This window comes from Phalaenopsis equestris, unplaced genomic scaffold (genome assembly GCF_001263595.1).
Source record: "Phalaenopsis equestris unplaced genomic scaffold, ASM126359v1 Scaffold000428, whole genome shotgun sequence".
NCBI classification, from domain to species: Eukaryota; Viridiplantae; Streptophyta; class Magnoliopsida; order Asparagales; family Orchidaceae; genus Phalaenopsis; species Phalaenopsis equestris.
In genome coordinates this window covers 2,586,489-2,614,045 of record NW_018164869.1, presented here as the reverse complement: position 1 = coordinate 2,614,045, position 27,557 = coordinate 2,586,489, and the positions used below count along the sequence as shown (strand labels likewise).

The following is a 27,557-nucleotide window of genomic DNA, read 5'->3' as shown; positions in this document are numbered from 1 at the left end:
TCAATTAATTAAACCCATTAAATAATTATCAAATCATAGAAAATTCAAAACAAGTAAAAAAAAATTCCAAATTTTCTAAACTTGATTCTCTAGTCTCTCCATACTCTAGAGAATAATTTCTAGAAAAATTAAGATGATTTTGACAATATTTTTTTAATTTTCTCCTTAAAGTTCAATTAAACCCTTTAATTGATCCATAAAGGACAAACACCCTATGGCTCAATCTAAATCCAAAGGCCCCTATGAGACCTTGGGGCCTGATAAATGAGCATTAAAATGAAAGAAAATTATATTAAAATTGAACAAATTAAATTAAGGCATTTGATCATAAGTTATTGGCAAGCCAAAATTAAACTTTAAATAGACAAACTTAAATACTTGTGCCTAAATCTCAAACCTTCATAAACCCCCCACATAGGCCTGGTTGACCTTAATCAAGCTTGGTCAAAGTAAGGTCAAATTTAAACTCAACTCAAAGTCAACGCAAGTCAAAACCGATTCAAAAAACAAATTATAAGTCAAGTGAAACTTAGAAAACAAATTCAAATTAAATTCAAATCAATCTTATTAAAATTAAATCAAATTCAACCAATGTTAATTAACAATTAATTTCATTAAAATATTAAACTAAATTAATTTAAACCAACTTAAACTAAATCAAACTAATTCAATTCAATAGAATTTAACTTAGAAGAAAAAATAAAACAAACAAAATCCAAACACCTCATCAATATTCCATACCTCAAGATTTTCCTTGCCATTCATTTATCCTCCACACATATTCACAGGGATCAAGGTAAGATTTTACATATGCAAACCACTCAATTCAAATATATTTACATATCTAACACCAAAACTTCAATTTTTACATATATACCATCATATCCATGCATGAACATAAAAGATTTGAGCGATATAAAAGCAAAGAAGGTTTAGGTGGCAAACACTTGAAGACATTAAAAATTGATGATAACATAAGAGAATAGTTGCAGCATAACAAATATAAACATTTTCCTTATTGTGTAAGAATAAAAATCATAAATTTGACAGCAATATGCAAAGGAATAATTTAGCAGAATTACAGGTGTTTTAGCGTCAAAATCAATGGGGCCTCAGCCTGCTGCAAGCGATCTCATAGATGACGCGGAGAAGGCTCTTGGAAGTCTCCTCAGCAGGCAGTCTCAAGAGCTTTGCAACCTGACCGAACGCCATCTGGTGACACGTGAGAGCATCTCCTCCCGTTATGTCTACTCCAAGCTCCTTGTGGAGCTCTGGTGGGGACAGGGCCCACTGCATTGCCCAGATGGCGAGAGGACGCATGTAGCAGAGAGATCTGTATTCTTCCTTGTTGTTCCAGGCTTCCGGGGTCTGGAATGAGTACCTGTAATCATGGAGTGGAAATCAGTAAGTACTGGAACAGCTGAGCCAAGGTCAGCTTAGGTGTTGTCTGGCAACAGATGAGATTTAAGTTGGTAGGAGTCAGTAAATCCCGTAAATCCGGATTTATTAAGTTTTGAATGGGTTAAATCCGGAAAACTGTGTCACCTCAAATTCAAGCCCACGAAGTTTAGTTCACCAGTTCATGGGATTTAGTAAATTTGAGATTTACAGCCGAAATCTGCAGAATCCAGATTTAACAGCATTCCTGGATTTATTTTGTCTAAAATGACCGTCTGGCGAGGTTTAACTTAAATCCTGTGTAAATGCTGGGTTAAATCCGTTGCCAGTGTTTTGAATGATAGCTTCAAATTATCGGCAATGAAATTATCTAAAGAAAGAGTGTATTTTCAAAGGGCTACAAGTAAAGAGCGAATTAGCTGATATATTTTGATGGGTGTTCCAATAGCATGTGAGAAAGCCCCTTAAAGAAGGTTAAATTTGAATGGTGTTAGCATGGAAAGAGAATGCAGAGAGTGCATTTGATTTCTTAAGATTCACAGTATGGCTAGTTCATAGTCTGAATCATAGGAAATAGTTTGTGATTCTTGAAATTCCTGTCAATATGAAAGCAAAAAAATATTAGGTCAGGACTCTGGATGCATGAGTCCAATGGTAGGATGCACGTGTCAAGTGAGCCCCACAAAATATTAGGTCAGGACTCTGGATTATCCTTGACACGTGGCGACCCATCATTTGACTCCGGACGCAATGATCCTTCACTTGACACGTGGCGCCCAAACATTGGACTCCGGACGCAAATTGCTCCGGAGTCCGGATGTAATAATTGCTCAAAGGGAAAAAATATGGAAGGGTGGACAGCTCAATTTTGGTAGGCAGGTTCCTCACGCGACCTGAACACTGAAGAAGAAGCGCCTAGGGTTACAACTTTCAAGAGCTCTGGTAAGCTAAGAAACATGTAAGAAATCAATCCAAAAATTTCATCCGACCAATCCCCCATTCCACTTTTATATTTCCCCATTACCTAGATGTATTTGGTTCCCCGATGGTGCAAATGCTGTTTATCCAATTTTGACTAAATCAGGCAAAATTTAAATTATTTTAAAATATACTTAAATTTTTGCATTCCCTGAAATTTAACCGAACTAATTTTATAAATTATACATGTTTCAACGACTAATTCAATATGTTTTATTATATATAGATTATGGATATATTTAAAATTATAAAAAAAAAAGTTATTAACTTAATTAAACTAATAAATCCTTAATTAAGTATAATTAACACCCCTAATTCCACAGCACTATAGCAAGCCACTTTACAGGACATGCAACTACCAGATGATTTGAAGAGTAGTGATTTAATTAAGTGAAGTGAATAGCTTAACGAAGCCTAAACCGATCATTGGAGTATGAAGTCCATTTTCACACAAAAAGTGTTAAATCTGAGGCAGAGAAGATGACTAGAGCTTATAAAGGACTACTGTTTTAATAACATTATTGTCCTGGTCGAGCAAATATAGTTGTCAAAGCTTTGAGCCATAAATTCACATGAAGTGCACGCCGAATTATCACTCAGAAGTTAGAATTGATTAAAGAAATTGATTTATTACAGTTGGAAGTCAGTAAACCAAGTGATATGAGATATTAACATCAGTTGATGGTAAAACCAACTCTAATAGACAAAATCAATGCGACTCAGACGTCAACAATGAATATTCGAAAATTCTGAAACAATTTCAATCAGGAAAGAAATCAAATACAATTGTTGATGAAAATAGTGTTCTCAGAAACAAGTTTCAGTTGTGGGTACCTATTATTCCTGATTTGAGCCAGAACATCCTACATAAAGCCCAATGTTCAAACCACACAATTCATCCCTAATACAAAAATGTATTAAGTGTTTAAAATTGATATTTTGGTGGCCAAATATTAATAAGAATGTTGTAGAATGTGTCAAAATGTCAGACTTGTTAGATTGAAAGACGAAGCAAAGACCCAATGAGTTGCTACGTCATTACATATACCTGAATGAAAATGAGAAGAAAATGTTATGGGATTTCTCCGATCTAGACATGGTTACGACATCATTTGGGTCATTATTCACATGTTAACAAAGTCTGGTCATTTATTGTCAATCAGTCAAACAAAATTACTTCAAAAGTTATCAAAATTATAAGTAAAAGAAATTATCAAATCGCAAGGAATTTCAAAAGTTATTGTTTCTGAAAGAGACGAAAGATTTACGTCCAAGTTGTGGAAAGACATTCAACAAAGCTTGGGTACAAATTTACATCTTAGCATAACATTTCACTCACAAACATACAAACAATCAAAAGAACAATTCAAGTATTGGAAGATCTGGCGAGACTTTGTATCTGTGATTTTAGAGGCACAATTGGGAAGATCACACCCCGAGTTTGCCTACAATAATAACTATCAATCTAGTATTAAAATGACTCTCTATGAAACACTGTATGACAGAAAGTGCATAACTTTACTAAGGATCTGGTTAGGGCAGCTGCAGCTTATTAATAAGTTGTTGATTCGCAACTGCCCCAGAAAGCTACTGCGCAGAAGCTGCTGCAGATAAGCTGACTCGTTGTTTGTTTATTGTTATTTGAAAACAACTGCAACACAACTGTTTATAGAGAAATGACCATTATGCCCCTATGTGGTAATGTTGTCTGCAACAAAACTATCATAGCAATATAATTGATAATTAAGAAGCAAAAATCTAATTCAGCACAGTTCAAAAAATAAGTTATACACCTCACTTAACAGTGAGTATCATGATTTTACAATAAGAAAAAGACTATTAAAATAACATTTAATAATATAATAATATTAATTTCAAAGTGAAGACTGCGCATGTCAGTAGCTATGCCGTCCTCCAGGGATAGTTTGCATCCCTGATCACTCTCGCCGGTTGATACTTCTTGTCCATCAGAAGAAGTCACAATTCGTGATTCTCCACAGACACATGTAAAACAGTCTCCCGTAATTATGTGGTTGACGTGACATCAACAAAAAAGTCTGAAGTCCATAGCAGCAGAACAATCATTGGAAAGTCACTGAAATCCTAGAGCCTGTCTTTCTTGAATGCTTAAAAAGACTATCCATTAGTCATAACACAAGTATAAAGTGATAATAATAATAATAATAATAATAAATTATAGTTTTGTGCAAGCATGAGGTCTTAGAGAACCAATACATCAATCAATGAATTTGTCACCACAAGAATACAACATATCTTATAAAATAGAAGTTTTTTTGTTGTCTTTAACCCACGTAATACCAAGCTCGTTTGTGTCACATATGCATACCACCAAAAAAGATCATCTAGAAGTACCTCAAAAATCACTGTATCGAAAAGAAAAAAGACACTTAGTTTCCCTCATCAATATTTCACATGTGATACCAATCATACAATGACTAACATGTCATTTAAAAAAACCCACAAGATCAAACGTCTCATCATGGACCTCACAAACCCACAAAAAAAGAAATGAAAAAAGAAAAAAATAATTTAAAATAGCGTGAAAAGTACAAAATAAAAAATATCAATAAGAAACAAAAAAAAAAATTAGTAATACAAGGAACAAAAAATAAAAATAAACTGTATAAAATAAATAAGGATTATCCAATCAACATCCAACAATGAGGTCTGTAATCCACTCTCTCAATTCAACCATTTCTGCAGTACCTTCGCCATCCTTGGTGTAACCTTGTGATTCAACTTTTGGCTGTAGCATAGATTGTGCTATGTGATATTCAAATGCATTTGCCAGGACTTGCAAAATGATCATTGTCAACCATACTGAAGTCTACATCAATTCGAAAATGATGTCGTCAAATGTATTTATGCAGACCCATTGTACCTACTACAATTGCACCTACTTCAAAAATGGATACGTCGACATATCACGCAGTATGACCCGTTTTTTCTTCTAAACTCTAAATGTTTTTTCAATTACGCCACGTAAGGAGTGACTTTTATTAAATATTTTCTTCTTGCCCCAAGCAACAACGTTGGATCTTTCAAAATTGGGAATGTGATATTTCGTATACAAAAATGGTTTTAGATACCCCTCTTGTAAGGGAAATCTAGCATCCACCCAATAAAATTATTTCTCAAATACAAAAATTAGTAATGAATTTATAAACAAAGAATATGATTATTATTAAACAAACCTGGAGGTGGGTGAGGAAACCTATAGTTTCGATTTTTTGTCGCAAAAACAAAAATATGATTTATGCACTGTCTTCCCAACCAATCATCACAAAAATAAAGCACATGTTGGAGTCATATACGACCATCACAATTTGTGTGGGTAATCCACATCGTCCAATGTATGCGACCTTTTCATTATTGGATACACGTGCATCCACATAGGTTTCGTTAATCGCTCCAATATAGTTCTAACAAATTAAATAAAATTGTGACAACCACGCTACTTATGTTGACTTTTGCATATAATGAGTTAAAAAGATTTACTTTAAAAAATGACATATACCCAAGAGTCATTTACAATATTTGTTGGAGTCTTTTCGAATGTTGGATCCACTGGCTTAATAATCTGTGCCGAAAACTATCAAGAGCTTTCAACCCCACAAAGAAATATTTGTTGATTGTCTCCGATGAATGCTTAAATCGCTCCACCGCTCTACTCATCGATTTATTATGTGATAAAATATAGAGAGTTATTACTAGCACATCTTTTGTTGTCATTCTTAAGGAGCCTTAAAGTCCATGATGATTATGTAGTTCATCAAGAGATCCATAAATATACGTTGCCATATGGAACATGTTGTTGAATCTTGTGGGGTGTCCTTGTAGTAGCTCCCTAACCCATTTATCACCAGTATAAGTGGACGTCTTGCAGGGAGTTCGACCGACGTATGAGTGGTAGTATTCCGTACAACATATATATTGTTGTCGCAATTTTTCTTTTGTGCCTCTGTCTTTATGAATCCTTGCTAAACAAGTGCTCAGTTTAGGTAATATATGTGTATCAAACAATGTTAAAAAAACATTTAAAATCGAAAGACAAAGTGTACAGTGAGAAGACAAATACAAAATAACATATAGATTGTTAACATATAGATTGTTCGTACAGATTGTTCGTACGAGAAAGAAAAAATCATCCAAATCAGATATCCGATGAAACAACGAGAAAAAAACCAAAATGATCCAACAATAAATCAAAAAAACCAAGTGTCATTGTTATTAAAAAAATGTAAATAGTTGACCCTACAGTCGAGGGGCATCTTCATGAAGATTTGTCTACGGGTCAAGTCCTCCAGTAACTTCAAGGATTTCAGATATAACGACATATCCCCATAAACTTCGGGAGTAACCTCTAGAACTCGGAGAAAGTCATCTATAGAGGTGTCATGTGAAGTCCCAGCCTCACTCGTGCACACATCCACCAGTTTTGTTATTTGACTTCTGATGAAAGCCGCTTCTTTTTTTCTTTTTCTCCACTCTAGGACGCTTTGACTTACAGGTGGACTCCAGTTCATTTTGGCTTGAGCTTGGGCCTTCATCGAAGCCAGTTACCTGCTAGGCCTCCAAGTCCTCTTGTATTCTTGCAAACCTAAGCTCACGTGGGGTCAAGGCATGAGTGTCTGTTGCCACAACCCCACCGAACATACGGTCCAAATTCTCTTCCAGATCAGGGTCAATTCCGCTGAATTTGAATTTCTGATGGCTAGCACTACTTGCAATATACGAGCAAGTTGATTAATTCAAACAGTTCAGTAAGATACAGTAATTAAAATAAAGTCTTTCATGTAATGAAAATAAATTAATGAAAATTGTTACGTTCAATTTCTTAGCCCACCATTCATTCGAAACATCAATAGTCCGTTTGATTAGATCCCAACACAAGCCAGTGGATCTCCATTTTAATTCCTTCCATAATTTCCAGTCATTTAATTGGTCCCACTTTTTCTTAAGTTTGCTCTCTTCCTGTCATTTCCTTAAACTTCTTCATAATATTTTGTCACCCTTCCTTTTTAAAATAGGTGGTGCGCCTATTTTACAGCTCAAACTCCTTAAGACAGAGGACGTTGAATATGAGTTTGGCTTTCCTATCCCATATGGCTATGTACCGACTTCTTGAGTCTTAACCATTGTGTTACTAGCACAAAAAAAACCAAATATTAATATTTGACAACAACCACAACATAATAATTAACCGCCACAGCACAACCACAACCACCACAGCTCAGCCAACCACCACAACACAACTACATGTAGACATCTCAAAGTTAGCAAAATATGCTCTGAATTCACAATAACAAAAACATTGCATCTTACTCTGAATCCACAACAACCCCAACAATGCACCACCAAAACCAACAGCAATCTACCACCCCAACAAACAACCACCACCGAATCCACAGTAAAGGGCATCACCCCGATAAAGAAAATGCAACATCAAAGCAAAAGCACAAAGAGAAAAACCAATCAAAAATCCATCGAAAACTAGTAAGAGAACAATCACTTGAAAACCATCAAGAGAACAACCAATCGCAAAGTAATAATGTCGGAGAAAAATTGGAAGAGAATGCCACAGGACTAAGGAAAGGATCTAAGCAAATACGAAGCACAGATCACAAGCTGGACAAGAGGAGACCGGGGAAGTTATCTCTAGGTGACGAGAGAAAGAAGCTCGGTCGCAAGAAAGGGGAGGGAGAAGCCGACGCGGTCGTGAGAGAAGAGAGAGAGAAGCTCGTTTGTGAGAGAGAGCTTAGGGAAGGGTAGTGAAAAGCACCCCGTATGTTTAATGCAAAACACGGGCCGCGGGTTCACGGGCCGCGGGGTTGAACCCGCGGCCCACGTTCATCATAAATTATCCAAAAAGCTGCCAAAATGCATTTTTCAAACACAAAAAAAATTAAAATCTGCAGCCTGAAGCCCCGTTGCGCGAGATAAGCGTCCCCAAATGGACACTAAGTTGGGTTGATGTGGGCGAACATAAAATGTTAGGTTATGAGTTAGTTGATGAAGCCACAGAGAAAATAAGGTTAATCAAAGACAAATTGAAAGTTGATTATGATCAACAACCCAAAACACAAAGCGGTAGAATTTGAAATTAGTGATTTTGTATTTTTAAAAGTCAGACTAATGAAATGTACAATCAAATTTTCTCAGGGAAGCATGTTGAGTCTAGATAGATCAGTCCATTTGAAATTATCAAAAGGATTGGTCTAAATGCTTACACCCTAGCTTTACCTACTGATATGTCAAACATTCATGATGTGTTTTACATCTCAATGTTGAGAATGAGTTTCAAATTAAGACCAAAAGATTTCATATGACAACATTGAAGTACAGAAAAAATTAACTTACATTGAAGAGTTTGAGAAAATCTTAGAAATTGATGTTAAAAAGTCGAGGAATAAATTTATTCATTTTGTCAAAGATAAAATAAAAATGCAAGCCTAAAAAAGAAGTTACATGGAAAAAACAAGAAATATAACAAAAATATCCCTTCCTATTCATCTAATTAAAAAATTTTGATAACAATTTTTACAAGGAGAGCAGTATTATAGAAACCAAATATTGGCAATTTTAAAGTATACCTCAAATTTTGCATCCCTTAGTATTCAATCAAATTAGTTTTAAAAATTCTTTGCATTGAATCAATCAATTTGATATAGAGCACAAAGTATGAATTTTTAACGTAAAAGAAAATACAAAATTATAAAGTTATAAATTTAATTACCCTTTATTAATATTAATTGTCCTCCCAGTTTTCCATTATTGTAGCTAGCCGATGTATTTTGCACTTAAAGGTGCGTGCAAGACTAGATATGATCAACGAAGGGGATTAATTGGGATCTCAGTAAAATGCCACATACCTTCATTTCTCCCCTCCCCCATGTCTCTATTTTGCGGGACTAAAGAGCTCCTGCAATTTGACACTATAGCAGGGTGGGGCGAGCGAATGGTCAGGGAGTCGCAACTCTCAGCTAAGAGCTCTGAGAGAAAGATAACGAGTATAAACTCCTCTTTCACAATATTTGAGACATTCCTTTCCTTTCTTACGTTTCCATTTTTACGTTGGCCACAAATTAGTGCACTTTTTTGTTTTCAGTCGCTGCAACGAGAGATAAAATTGCGTCGAAGACTAAAAACTTGGTTTGTGGGATTTTGAATGGGCAACTAATATGAAATCAATGAAGTAAAGTGAAGGAGAGAAGGTTTGGGGGGAGGAAAAGAAGTGTGGAGAATTTATGTAGGGAAACCCATTTGAAGTAAAAATTGAGATGTATCTTTATGTGCGAGTTAAAATAATACCTGAGATAAAAATTTACGAATATCCTAAGAGATTTATGAATTTCAGGTTGTTTACACTAGCCAGTGACTAGGGTGAGCTTGGGGAAACTCGTTGTAAGACTACTACGTCAACTCAGGTGAACTAATTAAGGAAAAATAAGCTTTATAGATTTTCATGTGAATTTGTTTGCCACTACTACATTTAAAAATTTTCTGTATGCTATGGATTAGTACCTGTATAGATTGTATGAATATAAACTTGATTTATTCCTTATGATACATTTGATTTTATTATACTATGAATTTGATGAACATGTTTATGAAAATTATTGGTTATAGGTATTTATTTACTGAGATTCATGCATATGATATATGAAATACCCATAATGAATGTGTTACAAGAATTATGATTTAAGAAATGTCATAAGTGAGGTTATAGATAGGCTATTACATGTATATTTGCAAGTACGGATGATAGGTAATGATGAGATTCTTGACTCTTTGTACTCAAGGGGAGAATAAGCTACATGAATCATTAGGATTAGATGAGAATGGAACATGTGGAACTATAGGTACCAGAAGAGACTAATGATAACCATTAATTGGGACTCAATAATTCTCAATATTTAATGTAGCATTCGGGCTGAGTGATGACCTATGAAATGACATAACATAAAAATAATTGATGTCTATATAAATAGAAATGATTGTCTTATGATTAGATTGATAACTCTTATCAATATGCTTAAAATTACACATGAATGCATGAAATACATATTTTATATAGCTGTCATGGTTCCCTGCATTATATTACTTTTCTTTTACATGTTTTAGATGATTATAACATGTTGTGATATACGTTATGGACATGTACTTGAGTTACATATGAGCATGTTATTTTTTTAGTCAATAAAATGTTATTTTAGCCTTGATTATTTTGCTAAACTTGTTGTACAGTTTACTCTATTTTTGGCTCCTTTTATTTAATACAACTCGTTGGTTATAAGAGAAGGGAAAGGGAGAGAGATATCACTTCATAAGGATTGAGAAAATGCTTAGAGATGAACCTAGTGGAGAGCGCCCCACAGACATACGCATTGTTGAACCCAATTTTGTCCTTCTGCACATGCCCAAGGAGTAGAGCACTATGGCCGAGGGAGAAAGAAGGGAAAGTAAATTGAAAGAGAGAGGATTGTCCCCTGGGAGGGGGTTGTGCAAAGAGGGGTGTTCTCGAACTCTTTGACCCATTTTATTCCACACAACTCGTTGGTTACAAGAGAAGGGAAGGGGAGGAGATATCCCTACATAAGGGTTAAGAAAATGTCTAAAGATAAACCTAGTGGACACCTCCCCCCCACCCCAACATGTAATAGGTTCTCATATTTATAGAAAAAAAAGAGGGGAAAGCAATACATGCTTATTTTTGCCTTCTTTATTTTGGGCCATTGGATTGCTTCGAGATGCATGTTAAATCTTTAGTACATTAGTCCTCTACTTTACCATACCTTGGTATTATTATCTACTTTACCATACCTTGGTATTATTATCTACTTTATTATTTATAATTTTTTTTGTAAAAGATAATATAATATATTATATTATACGTATATTGCCCAATGAAGGCCGGCTGGTAAAGTTGAGTGGCATGCAGGTATATACACTATAAAATGGTGACAACCCTCGTATGGACAGCCCACTATGAGGATGGTCTGTCGGCTTTGGAGTGGCCGACCGGTGGATGCCATCGAGGAGTTTACAGGCGAAAAAGCTTCTCGGAGAGGTTGAGACACTGGATTTTGATCCATTTGTAGAGGCTGGTTGGTGGAAATGGCCGGTCGTCGAAAGTCAGGCGACCTAAAGCGAAATGGCCAACCGAACGAGGCTATCTGACTAAGGGGATAGGCGGCTGAATGAGGCTTGAGGAGGTATAGCCAACCAACTGAAAGAATGGACGGACGAGAACTGCATTTCGAAGGAATGTCGGAAGTCGTGCAGCCTAACGCGAGGAGCTCGGCCGAAGGTCTGGCCGGTCGACTAAGGGTGGTCAGTCGAATGAGGCCAGAGAAGGTCTGGCTGGCTGATACTCAGGTGGTTGAGCGACTGTTGGGTGATTGAAGTGAGGAAATATCTTTGCATGCTTGACACTTGTTCCGGCTAGGCGAGGACAACGTAATTTTCTGGCTATACACACATATTGTAAAGATTCAATCTATAACATACTCCAATACCAACTGTAGGATCATCAGCTCTTAATCAATTCTCCTAAATCTAAATCTGGTCGGAATGGCCAAACAAAGGTCTCCATAATATCAAAAAAATGAACATGAATGTTTGCTTGGCCGAGGCACACCCTTGGCCTTTATGAGGCTAGAAACCAATAGCATAATAGGAACAACTCAGTCCCAATATATAGTATGTGTTGCATGAAAATAAGCTTGTATAAAACAAAAATTCTCATATTAAAATAAAGAATTACGCTAGTTGTGTCGAGGGCAGTATAACTTACCCAAGTCCTTCCTTGGACCACGCAGCTTCATATACTCCTTGGGCAGTTTTAAATCCAGCTTCTGTCATGCCTTCCTGAATCATAGTTGCAGCAACAGCATATGTAACACCAGACCATATCTCCCTTGACTGCAGTGCAGACATATCAAAAGTTCCGTCAGGTCTCATCCCATTTAGAGCACCACGTTTGCCATCCTTATATTTCAACACATTGAAATTGTAAACTTTTTCAAGTGCACTTCTAGCTTTTTTCTCATCAACTATTGGAGATAAACCACATGCTCTGGAATACCTGAAAAAGAGCAATTACTTGATTTTATACCGAGCAACCACTTCTCAGAACTGTTTTGAATGGAGGTAAACAAGAACTATTGCTATAGATTGCCTTATTCACGGGATATTGCCATCATAGATAGGATTAAAGAACTTAAACATTTGCAACAAATATAATATAAAATAGTAGGAAAATGCAGAAAAAAATATGGCAAATTAAATATCAAAATTGATGATAGTACTAATTGAATCTTATGATAATAGCTTTCTAATTCAACCAAAATGACATCTAAAATTATCAGTAAAGTATCTCAGAATTAGGATAAGCAAACAGCATGGTGCTCTAAATACCATTGCCCAGCCAGTTGATCTGCCTGAATTGATGAGCTTATCTTGCCACCACTACTGTCATAATTGAAGTAGGAACCATTCCAAAGCTTCTCGTAGACAGTTTTTGCCTTCTGAAACTTATTCCAGAATAGTTCTTCTGCAGCTTTATCACCAATTTCATGTGCCAAGGCTGAAGCCGCCTGCAGGGCAGCCACCCATAGTCCCCCGCAATATGCACTAACACCACTAACAGCCCAAACATCATAGGTCTGATCAGGAAAGCCCTCATTCTCAATCATTTCATCTCCATCCTTGTCAAATTGATCCATGTAGGCCATTGCAATATATACTGAAGGCCAAACAGCTCGAGCAAAGGACTTGTCGCCAGTGAAAACTGTGTCTCTATAAACTTGTAGGACAAATTTGGAATTCAAGTCCTTCCACCTATTTGTATCATGAAGCATGTATGCATTAACTTTGAACCAAGGGTCAGACATTCCAAGATCATGAGGAACTGCTCCAAGAACCTTCCTTGAAACCCACTTTCCATCATACATCATCCGAATTTTCTCAGGGTCATGCATTGTCACAGCAGCAGCAAAGTCTCTTTGAATATGCCGAGCTCAAGCTTTGGAAATAGCATGATAAGGGCAAAAGATGAGTAGAAATGCACATCATATGTGTTCCACATATAATATTCAATGCCTTCAAGGTAGAGTAACTGGCCAATATTTTCTTCTCCTTGGAGTAATGATGTTCCAAAAGCAGAATTTGAGGCTATAGGGGTATTTATTTTTTCAAGTGTAGATGACATCCTATCAAGGACATGGAGTGAAGTGTTATTTCGTGGTATTGGCTTGCTTAAGGCTTCACATACTGGATTCGACATATCAAGAGAGAACTTTCTTTCATCAATTGTTGCTAAACTCTGGATAGGTGGCAGCCCATCTGTAACAGGACATGTTCAATTCGCATCGTAGGCAACCCACAATCTTTGACCTTACAAAGGAGATTCTAAATACCTGTCCAAATAGCTCCTCCAGCATTAAGATAATACAGTTCATTGAAGAGGTTGATACGATACCTAATAAAGAAATTTGAGAAACTTCAAAGTATTCTGGGAAAAGAAACGGTTGTTTACAGAAGAAGGAAAATTACAATTTTTACCATTCAGGGAGTTCCTTGTTTTGCAGAATAGGTCTTTGCCATTCATCAATTTGGGATTCCCAAAGCTCGTGGTCTGGCAAGGGAGGACAAGGACTTAGCAGTTAATTAAAAAAAATGCTTATGAAACAAAATAATAATAATCAAGAAATTATGTTACTTGCAAAATTACAATAGCTATTTCCTCTAAAATTAAATAAGACGTTTATGCAGTCATTAATTATCGGAGCACTATCAAGGCTATCATTAATTATCAAGAGATTGCTATATAGAAGGGCAAGAACCATTGCTAAGCACGCATTATTAAAAGTTTCCAGAGAGAAAAAGACGGACATGACAATTGAGAAGCAACGGTTTTGACTGTAAAACTTTAGATGGACATACATAACTTCAGGGAAAGAAGAACACACTAGGAAAGAGGATCACACTAAAAATAAAAGAAGAAAAATAACATCAAGGAGAATAAAATTGACGCACACACAATTTCATGTTTTTTTCAAATTGTTAGTATATGCATCAATGATTTTTAAGTTGGATAATTGCAAGTTCAGGAAGACAACAAACATTATTCTATGAAAAAAAGTTCATAAATCCAACTATGAATGAGAAGAGTTTGATAGGAACTCGACGAGTTTTCCACGGAAATTAGGACCAATAAATATTTTTTTTCAAAAACATCATACAACATAGCACAAATACATAACATACAATTCGAGAAGGAGAGAACCACTCCCAAACCCTAACACATAACACCTACAATTCGAGAAGTAGGCGATCTCTCCTAAACCCTAATATCAAAACTCAGAACAACAATCTCAATAGCATAACAAAATCCTAATCAATTAAGTCCCTTATCTACCAAACACTAATAGATAATAAAAGACCAAATTGCCCTTACCTAACATTACTCCCCTCCCAAAGACATATTGTCCTCAAGTTAAAAAAAAAAGAAACTGTTGTTGGATCAGGTTATGTGGCTTCCACTCATAAACTGACTTGAGTATGTCTCTCGTCATCAGTATTTCATTGAAATAAGTGATGAGTCATTGACACTGCATGACCGCGCCAAACCATAGCCAGAAGTATATGTCTCTATAATGAAAGGTTGGTTGAAATCCAGTAATACTAACACAGGTACACTTGTCATGGCATTTTTTAACTTCTCAAAAGCCTAGTTCATAACTTTCCTCAACTGAAATTTATCCTTCTTCAATTTCTCCGTTAATAGCTACACAATCAAATTACAACTCTTCACGAACTTCCAATACTACCCTGTAAGTTCTAGAAATCTTCTCATCCCCTACCAGGTCTTAGGTAGTGGCAACTCCAATATAGTCGATGCCTTCAATAAACCTGCTGACACCAAGGTCTTACACAAACTCAGGTCACCGCGAAGCATCACCATCTTATCTCCCACATGAAACTCTATGGTCAAGTGTTTCTAATTCATCTTAGTCTGCTCAAAATATTGCAACTTTTCCAAACCCAATATTTTGCTAGTACTCCCTAAATCCAAGGAGAAAGGCCATCCAGTTGAAGCGTCCTTGATGGAGGAGAGTGGTCGTCCGAAGAAGCGATCAGTCGGTTCATCAGTTCTCGCCAAGACTCTTGAGCTATCATCCAAGGTAGTAGAACAAGAAGCTGTTGGTGATTTGGCGCCGCCAGGGGCATCAAAAGTAGTTGCTAGGAGAGGTTGTGGATGCCTTGGTACTGGCAGATGCGCAGGGTGTTATCAGCCTTTCTCCTCCAAAAGCAAGGCAGAAGACTGGCGAGGAAGGGTTCTCTTTCACCACTTCAGAGTGGGATCAAATCATGGGTATAGAGTGTGTTGGCTGGGTGAGTTTTCTTTTTCTAAATCTTGCTTCGTATTATTTTTTGATGCAGACGACCCAATCACTGGAGTGGTGTCTGTCAATTCACCTTTGGGGGAAGTTGGTGTTAATCTGGTCGCCAAGGCGAACCGAGGGTATGCCAAGGATGCTTCATGCTAAGCTGAGGCTACAAACAGTTGTCTGAGTCTCTCCCAAGCGGAGGTGGACGGAAAGTCAGAATCTTCCAGCAAAAAAAAGTCGTTGAACTTCCTCAGGCCTAAGAGATGCGCCCACTGGCAGAGCGAGTGGATAGACTGGAAAAATTGGAGGAGATGGCCTCCATCTGTCCTCGAGAAGTCGTCGCCCTCTACAAATAAGTTGCAGTTCTTTGGGCGGAGCTACTGACCGTCAAGGAGGCGTCTTCGGCTGCTCGAGCACAGGCTGAAATAGATGGAATAGATAAGTTTAGATTAGGGAGGTGAGCTTTTGTACAAGTGGCTGCTTCAATGCGAGCTTGTCTCAGCTGAAGCAATAGCCAACGACTTCGTAAAATATTTTCTTGAATAGTCGCCGAACGGTAGATGTAAATATTTTTATTTATGAAATAAAAATTTAAATTTTCTATCTCTAAATGTGTGTTAAATTTGACTCCCTTTCAGAGGTTTTGGGTGGCAAATAACGTTGTTGCCCCTGCAATGGTTTGACTTCCTTCCGTTATCTATAAATAGGGCTGAGAGTTCATGTAATCCTCGCATGACTATTCCGTCAAGGGGCTTTCCCAACAACCTCAGGCGGGCATCGCTTTGGCTGACGATTGCTTCGACAAGGAAGGCCTAGTTGACACCTAGAGGGCTGACATGAGGCTATTCACCACCCTTCTTTCCGACCCTGAGAAAGATGGTGATAAATTTTGGGGAGCGGCCTGAGAAGAAGGCAACAACATTGGTGGATCAAATGCTCCTTAGGCTTCTATTTCTCTTTTTCTTTTTTTCCCTATACTTTTAGGGAAAAAAATTATTTTGTTTGGTTGTAACCGACTGAACTGTACAGTTATGTAGTAAAATGTTGTAGAAAATTTATGATAATAGAAAATTTTTGCTATACCTGTTGCTTTACCTTTACCGCACTTTACTTAATCGCTCGATTATTGGCGATAGTGTGCATGGCAAAAACGATCGACTTTGAGATGTTTTGTCTGTTGACTTTAATTTGTATTAATCGTTCGACGCAATACTTATACCATCTGTTTCGTTTCTCGAATCGTCGCCTTGTCGAGCCGCATCAATCGTCAGGTCTTAAGCGAACCTTATTGTTGCATTTGTGGGGTAACCGTTGAGATTCGCTACTATGGTGATTTGTGTCGTCCCCTTCGCGGGGCTTGTTACTACTGGGTAGGAAAACACCTCCAGAGTTTATCCATGTCAAGTTTAGAGATATGGGTTTTTGATGCTTGACATTGTCGGTCTTATGCGACTTGTCGGTCGAATGTTAGTTTGCACTGCCAGCCAAGCTTCAACCTCATTCCAATCGAGTGTCTTGTGTCGTTGTTGGATTCTTTGTAATTTATATCGATCGAACAGATTGTATCGCTGTCAGTTTTTGCTATTGATGCCTAGATCACGTATTACACTATCTAGGTCTCGTTTTCTTGATATGATTTACTCCTTGGACGGATTACCCCTTATGTTAGGCTTATTAAGTGAATATTGTAGCAGCTTTTGCGAAGATAACAACCAGATTTACTACTGAGGTAATTAACGTAATACCCTTCAGGAAACTTATTTTATTCAATTCGAGTTTAGAGACCAAGGTTTACGATGCGGGAGCGTTGTGGGTCGTTTTTTATGCATTTTGTCGGCCGAAATTCTTCGTCATCACTGTCGGTCTTGCTACTCAAATTCAAGTTCCCAAAATATTGGTCATCTGTCATAGCACATGAGCTCTTTGAGTTCCCCAAGCCTCGATTTGATTTATGAACTTGTTAGAAAAGGTTAATGTAATTTTTATAGTAGAGAAAGTACAAAATATTTGAAAGGATAACGCCATTTCATTGTCAACCAGGATGTCGACTGAGATATTGGATCTGATTCCCTTGTTAGCATCACACGATGGGGGTTGCGCCTCAGCTCAAGTTCATTTGATCAGCTCTCAAGAAGTTAGGGCCGAAAGTATTTTGCACCGAGGGCCTATGCCTGGTTGGCGCTAGTCGACCGGTGTCAATCGAGAGTTGTCGAGGTGCCACTGGTTGGTTTTCCGCAAGGGGGATTTCTTGACCGTGAAGAGTCAGTTGTACATTTCTATCTGATTCTCGCCTTCGAGCCAAAGCTACAAGAAAGATGATAAAAACATGATTTTTCGGTTCCTAGACTTATTGTTTGTATATGATTTTTTGGTTCCTGGACCAACTGTGCGTACTCCTCGATTTACTTCGTGTTAGGAGTGTCTTTGTGGTGGGTTTTTCCTGTTTGGAGTTGTTCTTCTTCTTGTTAGAGATATGCTCCATACATATCACACCTTTCAGGATGTTGAATCCAAATTTGTCCAGTAAGCACACAGAAGAGATTAGAGTGTTTGAACCAAAGAAAAAGGAAAGAAAGAATGAGAAGAGAATAGATGAGCGCACAACGACTTGCCTCTCCGGAACAAAATAGGGTATACTTGGGTTCTTGTGGCCCTTTTTATATAGTTGAATGTTTTTGATACACAGAGATTGTGAGGAGCCTAAAGTCCCTTCCTGTAAGAAGATACATGAGAGAAAGGAGATAAGAAAAAGTCCTATTACATGGAAAGACCCCTCTATTTATAGAAGAGGGTGAGCAATAAAAAAAAATTACATTTATAATCTCGCTTTATGGAGATTATACAAGTTATTCTAGTAAATAAACCCATGTGGGACTAAGGTCTTGTCATTCTTTGGCTTGGATGATGAGCCGAGAGGTACCTTCTGGACGGGCACCATCAGTCGGTCAGGTATCGACGACTGGGAGGACTCTTGGAGATAGTGGGGGAGTGAGTCCGTCCAACTGATGTTGGTCGGCTGGATGAATTGAGTCGGTCGTTAGTTCTCGATTCATGCCGGGGGAATTCTTGTCGAATGAGAAGACTTGTACCCATGAGCAGAGAATATTTTTTGGGCTTGTATCGTTCAGTCGATCTGGATGAATAATGGACGGCTTTTCAGGCTCTGCTGGTCGCTTTCCAGTGGGTCTAACTTTGCCATGTCATTCTTTTCTTAGCCTGCCTGATTGCCTCGAGATTCGTGCAGACACATTTTTTGTATACACTTAGGTTATTTTATTATTCTTTAGTCCATGAGTTATCTGATGCAATATCATATGTTACTATAAAACTAGATATAGCCTATTACGAAACCATTTTATCCCTTAATAGCTCATCCTTTTGTCAATCATTGATAATAATTATTTGCCTTCCCCCAAGGTACTAACTCATTCATCTCGTCCCAATTTGATCCATTAAATATTTGAATACACATTAAACGTATGCACTACTCAAAATTATAATGAACTCACCAATAATTGGCTTAAATGTGATTGTTCTCTCTCAAACTCTTTTAATCTCAATAATTTTTATCTTTCAAGACTTTACCCATTACTAATAGAATCCTCATATTTTTGACATTCCCAAGAAAAAAAAGCTTAAACCTTACCTCAGCATTAAATACTTCCCCTTTCCATTATATGATTGCAAATATGGGACATCCATCTTTTCTCCATTGTCACCACTAGTTCTTTAGCCTTCACATTCAAAATATCCACATGTGACATAGAAAACCTAAATTTTAATTTAGTTAGCCCTCGCTTATTTTCCATCACAACTTCTATTAAGTTGTGGTGCATTAGTTATAGATGATGTACTAGCCAAACATAGCCAAACGGCCCCTTAACTACTAAAACCATGCAGAACTTACGAACAATTCATGTTTGGATAACATTTACAAGTCTCTATGCCCTATATCCTCGACTATTTCATGCTTATGGAATTTCATTCATTTTCAAAATAATAAATAACAAGCTTCAATAATCAAATTTAGAACACTAATACGAAACTAAAATCAGAAAATTTTAATTCTATATAAATTAACACAAGAAGCTTGCATTATGGATGTGAAGTTGCCAAATTACCCATAATCGCATCATGCACTAGACAAGCTGCTGCATCTCCATCAGTTCCATAAAATTTGGTGTAGCGTCTGTTTAAAAAGCATAATGTCATGCTAGCACAATGCTTAGTTCTAACTATAGTGTTGGCGTTGAGGAAAATTTACTTACCGATGATAAACTTTTCCACTTGGAAAATTTATTTCTGGGCATGCCCATGCCAAAGCAAACGTGACTGTGCGGACAGCTTGTGGAGGAACAGTCAACGAAGCTGCTACAGCTGCCCCAATGGATGATTCTGGTTCAGAATAAATTGGATTTTCCGTGGAACCAATGTGATCGAAGGTCCCATGCTGGGAAGAGAAATATATAACAAGTTATTTATAAGTAAATCATAAAAAACTAAAAACTCAAAGAATAAAACATGATAGTTGGCAATAAACTATATTTCGCTCAATGCACTGCAAAATTATGAGCCATTAAATTACTAAAATAAACTTAATAATGACAATTTTGGAAAAAGAATAATATAAAACAAGTTCTTGAAGATTGATTTCATTTTCGGTTTCAGTTCCATCATAAGGTTTTAGGTTTCTAAGGTTTCAATAATTTTATCAGTTTTGGCATTCAATTTGAGCTGTAGTTGACGCGGGCGCAGGCGAATAGGAAGCCACAGGAAAGTCAAACATGTTCTCTCATTTGGACTGAACCGGTCCAGACTCGGGAGGGCCGATCGGCCCTTTCACTGTGGATTAGTGCCTCCATTGCATAAGGGGATCCAATCCGAGTTAGCTTAGGCTTATACATGTGTTTCCTTTGTCTTAAGTTTTCAGTTTTTTGAGTTTTTGTCAAGATTGCCGCCGGCGTCTCCATGTTCCCTCCTAGTGCTATTATATCCAAAGACAAGAAGATTCTCTAGCTGTAACTCATCCAGAGGTGATGTGTATCCCTCGCTCCTTGCTTCCCACCACCACTTCCCCCGCTGCCTCCCTCGCTGTAGTCACTGCCATCTTTCGGAAACAGCCTCCCGGCTGTTACCCAGCAGCCAGCCAGCACTCCCAGCCATTCCATCTCGACACCAATCATCCAAACTTCCTCCAGTTCGCTGCCGACCAGTCTAGCTACCCCGTCTGCCTGCTGCCACCCCTTTTCCAGCCGTTCCCCTTGCTGCCAGCCTTCCAAAGCACCTCCAGTTCGCTGCCGACAAGTCCAGCCACCCCCTCAACCTACTCCCGCCCCTTTCCCAAACCCCTAAACCTGCTGCCGCCTGTCTCGTCACTTTCATATTTGCTGCCGCCCTTTTCGGCCTCCTGCCACCTGCTGCCGCCCTCCTTCCCGCCACCTCCAACCCTATTTAGCAACCATTTCTTAAGCCCCAGCATCTTCATCTTTGCGCCCCAGCCATAGCTGAGTTGGGTTGACTTTTTGTTATTTCCTAGTTTCAAGTGTCTTTAATTGTAATTTTATTTATTTTTGAATAATAATATTTGTTTTCCAAAGCATCCAAACTTCCTCCAGTTCGCTGCTGACCAGTCAAGCCACCTCTCCCTTTTCCAGCCATTCCCCTCACTGCCAGCCTTCCATAACACCTCCAGTTCGCTGACGACCAGTTCCGCCACCTCGCCTGCTTGCTGCCACCCCTTTGCCAGCCATTCCCCTCGCTCCAGCTCGCTGCCAACCAGTCCAGCCACCCCCTCAACCTGCTCCCGCCCCTTTCCCAAGCCCCTAAACCTGTTGCCGCCCCATCTCGTCACTTTCATATTTGCTGCCTCCCTTTTCAGCCTCCTGCCACCTGCTGCCGCCCTCCTTCCTGTACCCGTTTTAGCAACTACTTCTTAAGCCGCAGCATCTTCGTCTTCCGCACTCCACACACCTCCTCCCACCTATCCACCCCTAAATCCTAACAATGCCGTCAAGAAGACAATTGTAAGAACATGACCAGGACTTTACCATGGCCAACATCAACGAATACTCTACCAAGTGATGCTACAGCTCGAGGCCATTGAGGAACAGATCATAGAAGAGGTCGTCATTAACTGTAATAGTGAGATCCGTGGAGGAAAGCCAGAAGAAGATCTGAACCACTTTTGTAGGGATGACTACAATGAAAAGAAGAATCGACTCGGGCATTTCTGAATTCAATAGCATAGGAAGCCGAGAAAGGAAGTGCCTACTGGAGGGCACAGAGATCTGGGAGTTAAGGTAGACCAACCGGACTTCGACAGAAGGATGAATCCAGATGATTTTCTCAAATGAATGCAGACTGTTAAGCGGATTTTTGAATAGAAGGACGTGTCAGATGATAGAAGAGTGAAGCTGACTGCCATCAAACTAACGAAAAATACCTCTTTGTGATGGGAAGACCTAAAGAGGGAGAGACAAAGAGAAGGACGGGATAAAATCTCTTCTTGGAAGAAGATTAAAAAGGCAATGCAGCGACAATATCTCCCCTACACTCCCGTCAAAATATTTTCATAAAACTCCACCACCTGCAATAGGAGTTATCAATGGTGGAATATATGACAAGATTGATGCAGCTCAAATTGAAATGTGAAATGAAAGAGATAGACGAGCACTCCATAGCAAGGTATTTGGGAGCTCTGAGGCTCTTCGTCAATAATGTGGTTCAATGGCAAACCAATTAGACACTAAGGGATGTGGGATTTGGGAGCTCTGAGGCTCGTCATCAATAATGTGGTTCAAACTTTTAGACACTAAGGAATGTGCGGACTTTGGCGTTGAAAGTGAAAAGACAACAGAAACAACAGAGGTATTTGCTTTCGTTCAGACAACCCCCTACAACTATAGGTACCAACATCAGCACACCTAAAGTAGGAAAAATTGGGCAAGGAAATAACAAAACAGATCAAAGTGGGAAAAAAGCAGAGAACAACAACACACCCAGTACAATCCCAACCCATAAATGATTCAAATTCTATAGATATTAGCACACTGCCTCCTGTTACCCGACGAGCTGAGTGGAGTCATTCACTAAGCAAGGCGTCAAGGAAGAAGTGAGTGATGAAGTAGCTAAGGATCAGGGTGAGAAATACCATCTCCGAAGAGATGAAGGGTAAATGCTAGTTGTCCAAAGAATTCTATGAACGGAACCATAGAGGGATCACTCGTGGTTGAGGCAAGGTATCTTCACACCAGGTGTACAGTGAGAGGGAAATTTTGCAACTTCAATATTGACGGAAGAAGCCGTAAGAATGTGGTCTCTGCTTTCATCGTGAAGAAGTTAGATCTGGCTACACAGAAACACTCCCAATCATATAATCTGACATGGTTGAAAAACAAAACGAGATACGAGTGAATCAACAGTTCGAGTTTGCCATTAAGGATCAACTACAAAACCAAGTGTAGAGTGATGTTTTGCCCATGGATGCCTGTAAAATTGAGTTGGAGAGGCCATGACAATTTGATCGCAAGACATAACACGATGGATTTAAGAGTACTTACGTGCTAATGGAGGGGAGACGTATTGTTCTCTTACCCATTAAGGATTCTAGAGGAGTAATTACACCTATTGGGGATAAGCCTGAGGTCTCATGAGCCACTTTCTGCAGTCAGTTTGAAAAGTCCAAATGGCACCGACTTTAGGTCGTCTTAGAGGAGGCTGAGGAGGAGACAAATCCACCAGACATGATCCAATGGCTGTTACTCGAGTTTCAGGAGGTGATGACCGACAACCTATCAGAGGATCTATTCTGCTATTCTGCTTAGGGATATCCAACATGTTATAAATCTTATTCTAGGATTAGTGTTGTCAAACAGGCCTACATACAGATTGAGGTCAGCGGAGTATGAAGAGTTATAGAGGCAACAACGGGATCTCATTACTAGGGGATTGGAGAGCGAGTACTGGCCAGTGCGATGTTCCCGTGTTGATTGTGCCCAAGAAGTATGGTTCATGAAGGATGTGCATCGATAGTTGAGCTATCAACAATACCACCATCAAATATTGGTTCCTTATCCCGTACTTGAGGGCGAACAATCGTCCTGGGTTGAGTTTGTGGTGTCATTCCAGTGCTTAAGCATAAAAGTCAGAATCAAGTAGCGGACGTTTTTAGCTGTTGTCATTCACTAATTACCTCCCTACAATCAAAAGTTGTGGGATTTAAGATAGTGAAGGAGTAATATGGTGCAGATGAGGATTTCAAAGAAATTTGGAAACAATGTCAGGACAAACCCACAGAACCATACCATAGAGATGACAGTTATTTGTTCCACAAAAAAAAGTTGTGTGTGCCCAGAAGTTATGATACCAGAGTTAGCCCAAACTACAATAGGAAAAACAAATATTATTACCGAAAAAAATAATTTATTACAATCAACACACTTGAATGAGAAAACACAACAACACGATACTTGAATATTTGAAATAGAAACATACACAACACAAGTAACCAAACTAGGGTGGGATCTAAGGATGGTAGTGGTGATCGTCAGGGGTTTAGAAGGTGGCGATAAGGTGAGAGCGCAGAGCAATTGAGAAGATATGACAGCGAAACAACAGGTCATTGCTGCCTTGGGTGACAATAAGGTGGAATTTGGGTTCACGGAGGCTAGAACGACGGATATGAGGCAGGAGACGATGCAGGAGGGCTAGGACAACGATTAAGTGGCAGAGATGTGGCCAAGATGACTGAGACAACAACTGGTAGGAAGGAAATGGGAGAGGATTTATAGTGGTTGGAACAGTGATGACAACAAACGAAAGAGCTAGAATCGCAGAAAATGTAGGCTGGAATGAAAAAATTGCAAAAGAGTAGGGTCGACAACTACTCTAGGCAGTTATAGCAAGAAAAGGTGTCACAGAGCTGTGTGCGGAGAATTTCGAAGGGAGTAAGAAAGATAAACACCATCTCAAGTGAGGGATACAGCCGGAGCACCATACAAACAATTGAATACATCCCTCAAAAAGAATGGTTGTCCTAAACAAAACAAATGAAAAAATAATCCTAAAACATTAGGAATACAAATATATAGTGATAAGATGATAAGGAGTGGCCCAAGTGGAACGGCAGACTCCTCAATTATGACAAAATTCGGACCAGTTCTATCCAGGCATGAAAACGACGCCCATCTAGTCGCGAAAGGCTTTTCGCATCCGGCTTTTGTATGCAGGATCATGGACGTGTTCCTACATGTGGCGCACCTGCGTTTCTACATGTGATGCTCCCGTGTTCCTACACACGACACTCCCATGTCAAGTATGTTAAGCGAAGCCATTGTCCCGAAGAGTCACAACAGGGGGACTAGCAGGTCATTTTGGCGGAGACAAGACCCTCGCACTAGTGAAGGAACACTTTTTCTGACCCAACTGACAAGGAATGTGGAGCAATACTTTTGACAATGCAAAACTTGCCACCAAGCCAAAACCAGAGGGCAAAACATGGGACTATTCATGCAATTATTGGTACTAGAGGACACGTGGATAGATGTCAGCATGAATTTCAAGGTGGGACTTCCGAGGACACAACGGAAGAAAGATTTAATGATGGTATTGGTTGACCGATTCTTAAAGATGGTTCATTTTGTGCCATGTCATAAGGCGCTTGACACATCTCATGTCGTTGATTTGTGCTTCGGGGAGATTTTGGCCGTATGGAATCCCTAACACCAACACATCGAATAGGGACTTCAAGCTCCTAAGTCACTTCCAGAGAACATTATGGGGGAGCTTAGTACAAATTCAATTTAAAACAACTCATTTGTAGACAAAAGGTTAAACAGATGTAGTGAAGAAGAGTCCAGGGAACCTTCTAAGGTGTTTTATAGAAAAGAACATTAAGCAATAAAATTTGATTCTAGCCCAAGCCAAATATGACTACAATAGGTATGTAAGTCAGACTATGGGATGCATCCCCTTTCAGATCGTGTATGGGCACAATCTGCTCACTCCACTAGAGCCAATATCAGCCCTTCCTACGTCGAAGGTTAGTACAAATGTCGAAGCAAGGGTACAGGAGATTTAGAGGCGAAACAAGAAGGTCGGAAAACAGATTATAGACAAAATCACAACAAACGCAAAAATATAAACCTAGGGAGATGGTGACTTTTAAGAAGGGAGATTTAGTGTGGATCAGACTAAAGAGAGTTCCAACGAGATCATTCAAGAAACTCAAGAGCAGAGCAGACGGACCTTTTAGAATCCTCAAGAAGCTAAATGATAAGGTCTACAAGATCGGCTTGCCAGAAGATTACAATATTTATGTTCCATTCAACGTGTCAGACTTGACTCCATACTATAAAGACCCGGAAGCTTCGATGAATGAGATCGAACCAAAATAAAAACACCTACAGGATTGACTTGCCTTGGGATTACTATATTTTTACTACCTTCAACGTGGCAGAATTGACTCCTTACTACGAAGATACAGAAGCTTCAACGAATGAAGTTGAAGCTCTCCCAACCCTGGGAGATAGACGAGGAAGGGAGCGAACAAGGAGCCGCAAAAAAAATCTAGTGTGTTCTCTCGTCAAGGCCAAACTAGTTCAGACTCGAGAGTGTCAATCGACCCTTTCACCGTGTCTCCTACCCGAAGGCAAGATGATTTTCCATAGGACTTAATCCCAGTTATCAAGGGCTTATATATGTGTTTCTTTTGTCTTAGGTTTTCAGTTTTTTGAGTTTTTCGTCAAGATTTCCACCGGTGTCTCCTACCTGAAGCCGAGATGATGCTTCGGCTGTAACTCGTTTCAAGGAGGTGTGTATCCCTTACTCCCTACTTCCCACCGTCGTTGTCGCCGTGGTAGTCATTGTCGCTGCAGTCGCTGTCATTGGCACGAGGGACTTAGGGGAGGCCTAAACTGATAAAACGGACTACTGGGTTTAGCAGGAGAAGGCTCTCGATTTAGCAGAAGGATGGACCAGGCCATGTACTCGTGTCGGCACAAAAAAGAGAAAGAAAAAGATTGTTTGGGGGGTCGCCCGTAAGAAGCTGTCGGTCGCCGGAATCGAAATTCCGTCGCCCGCTTCGGAAGGACTTTTTAATTTACGTATATATATATAATTTTAGAAAAATATGAAATCAAACTGACCTCATCTTTTTCACAGTTTAAATAAAAGAGCACTCTACCTCAAATCCTATATCTACCCCGAGGGATAAACACAAGATTTGAGGATGAGGCTCGATCAAATAAACTAGGAAAACATATGACATCCGTTTGGGACTGCGAAACCGTTTTATTTGCCGACGAGTTCCCCTATTTAATACAAATAATTAAATAGGGTTTATTTTAAGCTGGGTCCGGAAAAGCTCCCTATAAGGGCAAGCCCCTATAGTTAATTACATCTTAAATGACCGAAGTCACCTAAGAAAACTCTCGATAAAAATCAGGGAATAATGGAGGTCAAAAGGAAGAGGTCAAAAGGATAGGACTTTACAATGAAATCAGACAAAGAGGTGTCAAGGGGGAAAAGCTCAAATCTGGAACATTGTTAGAGAATCCAAATGAAGAGAAACTAGGGGAAGTCACAGATCCTGAGGCGAACCTCAGTAGGTTCCCAGTCTATCCTATGATTTGGCTCCAATTTTGAGAAGAAATTATTAAAGTGTTTCATCCTGCCAATTTTATTTAATCAGGACTTATATTTGCGTGACAGGGTCACTCAAATTGCCTAGAAGAATTGAGGGTTTACGTCGTATCGGACGAAAACCTG

At 38.8% G+C, this 27,557-nt stretch overlaps 1 protein-coding gene across 1 annotated transcript in view; it reads right to left on the bottom strand.

Moving 5' to 3' along the window:
- Positions 1-941: 941 nt before the first annotated feature.
- Positions 942-27,557, bottom strand: part of LOC110027580 (non-lysosomal glucosylceramidase-like) — a 69,750-nt gene continuing 43,134 nt past the window's right edge. Inside the window, 8 exon segments of the mRNA XM_020729069.1 lie at positions 942-1,381; positions 12,194-12,484; positions 12,817-13,409; positions 13,412-13,743; positions 13,818-13,879; positions 13,963-14,035; positions 19,913-19,980; positions 20,060-20,241. Of these exon segments, the coding sequence (XP_020584728.1) occupies positions 1,102-1,381; positions 12,194-12,484; positions 12,817-13,409; positions 13,412-13,743; positions 13,818-13,879; positions 13,963-14,035; positions 19,913-19,980; positions 20,060-20,241 (1,881 nt within the window). The 3' untranslated portion in view covers positions 942-1,101.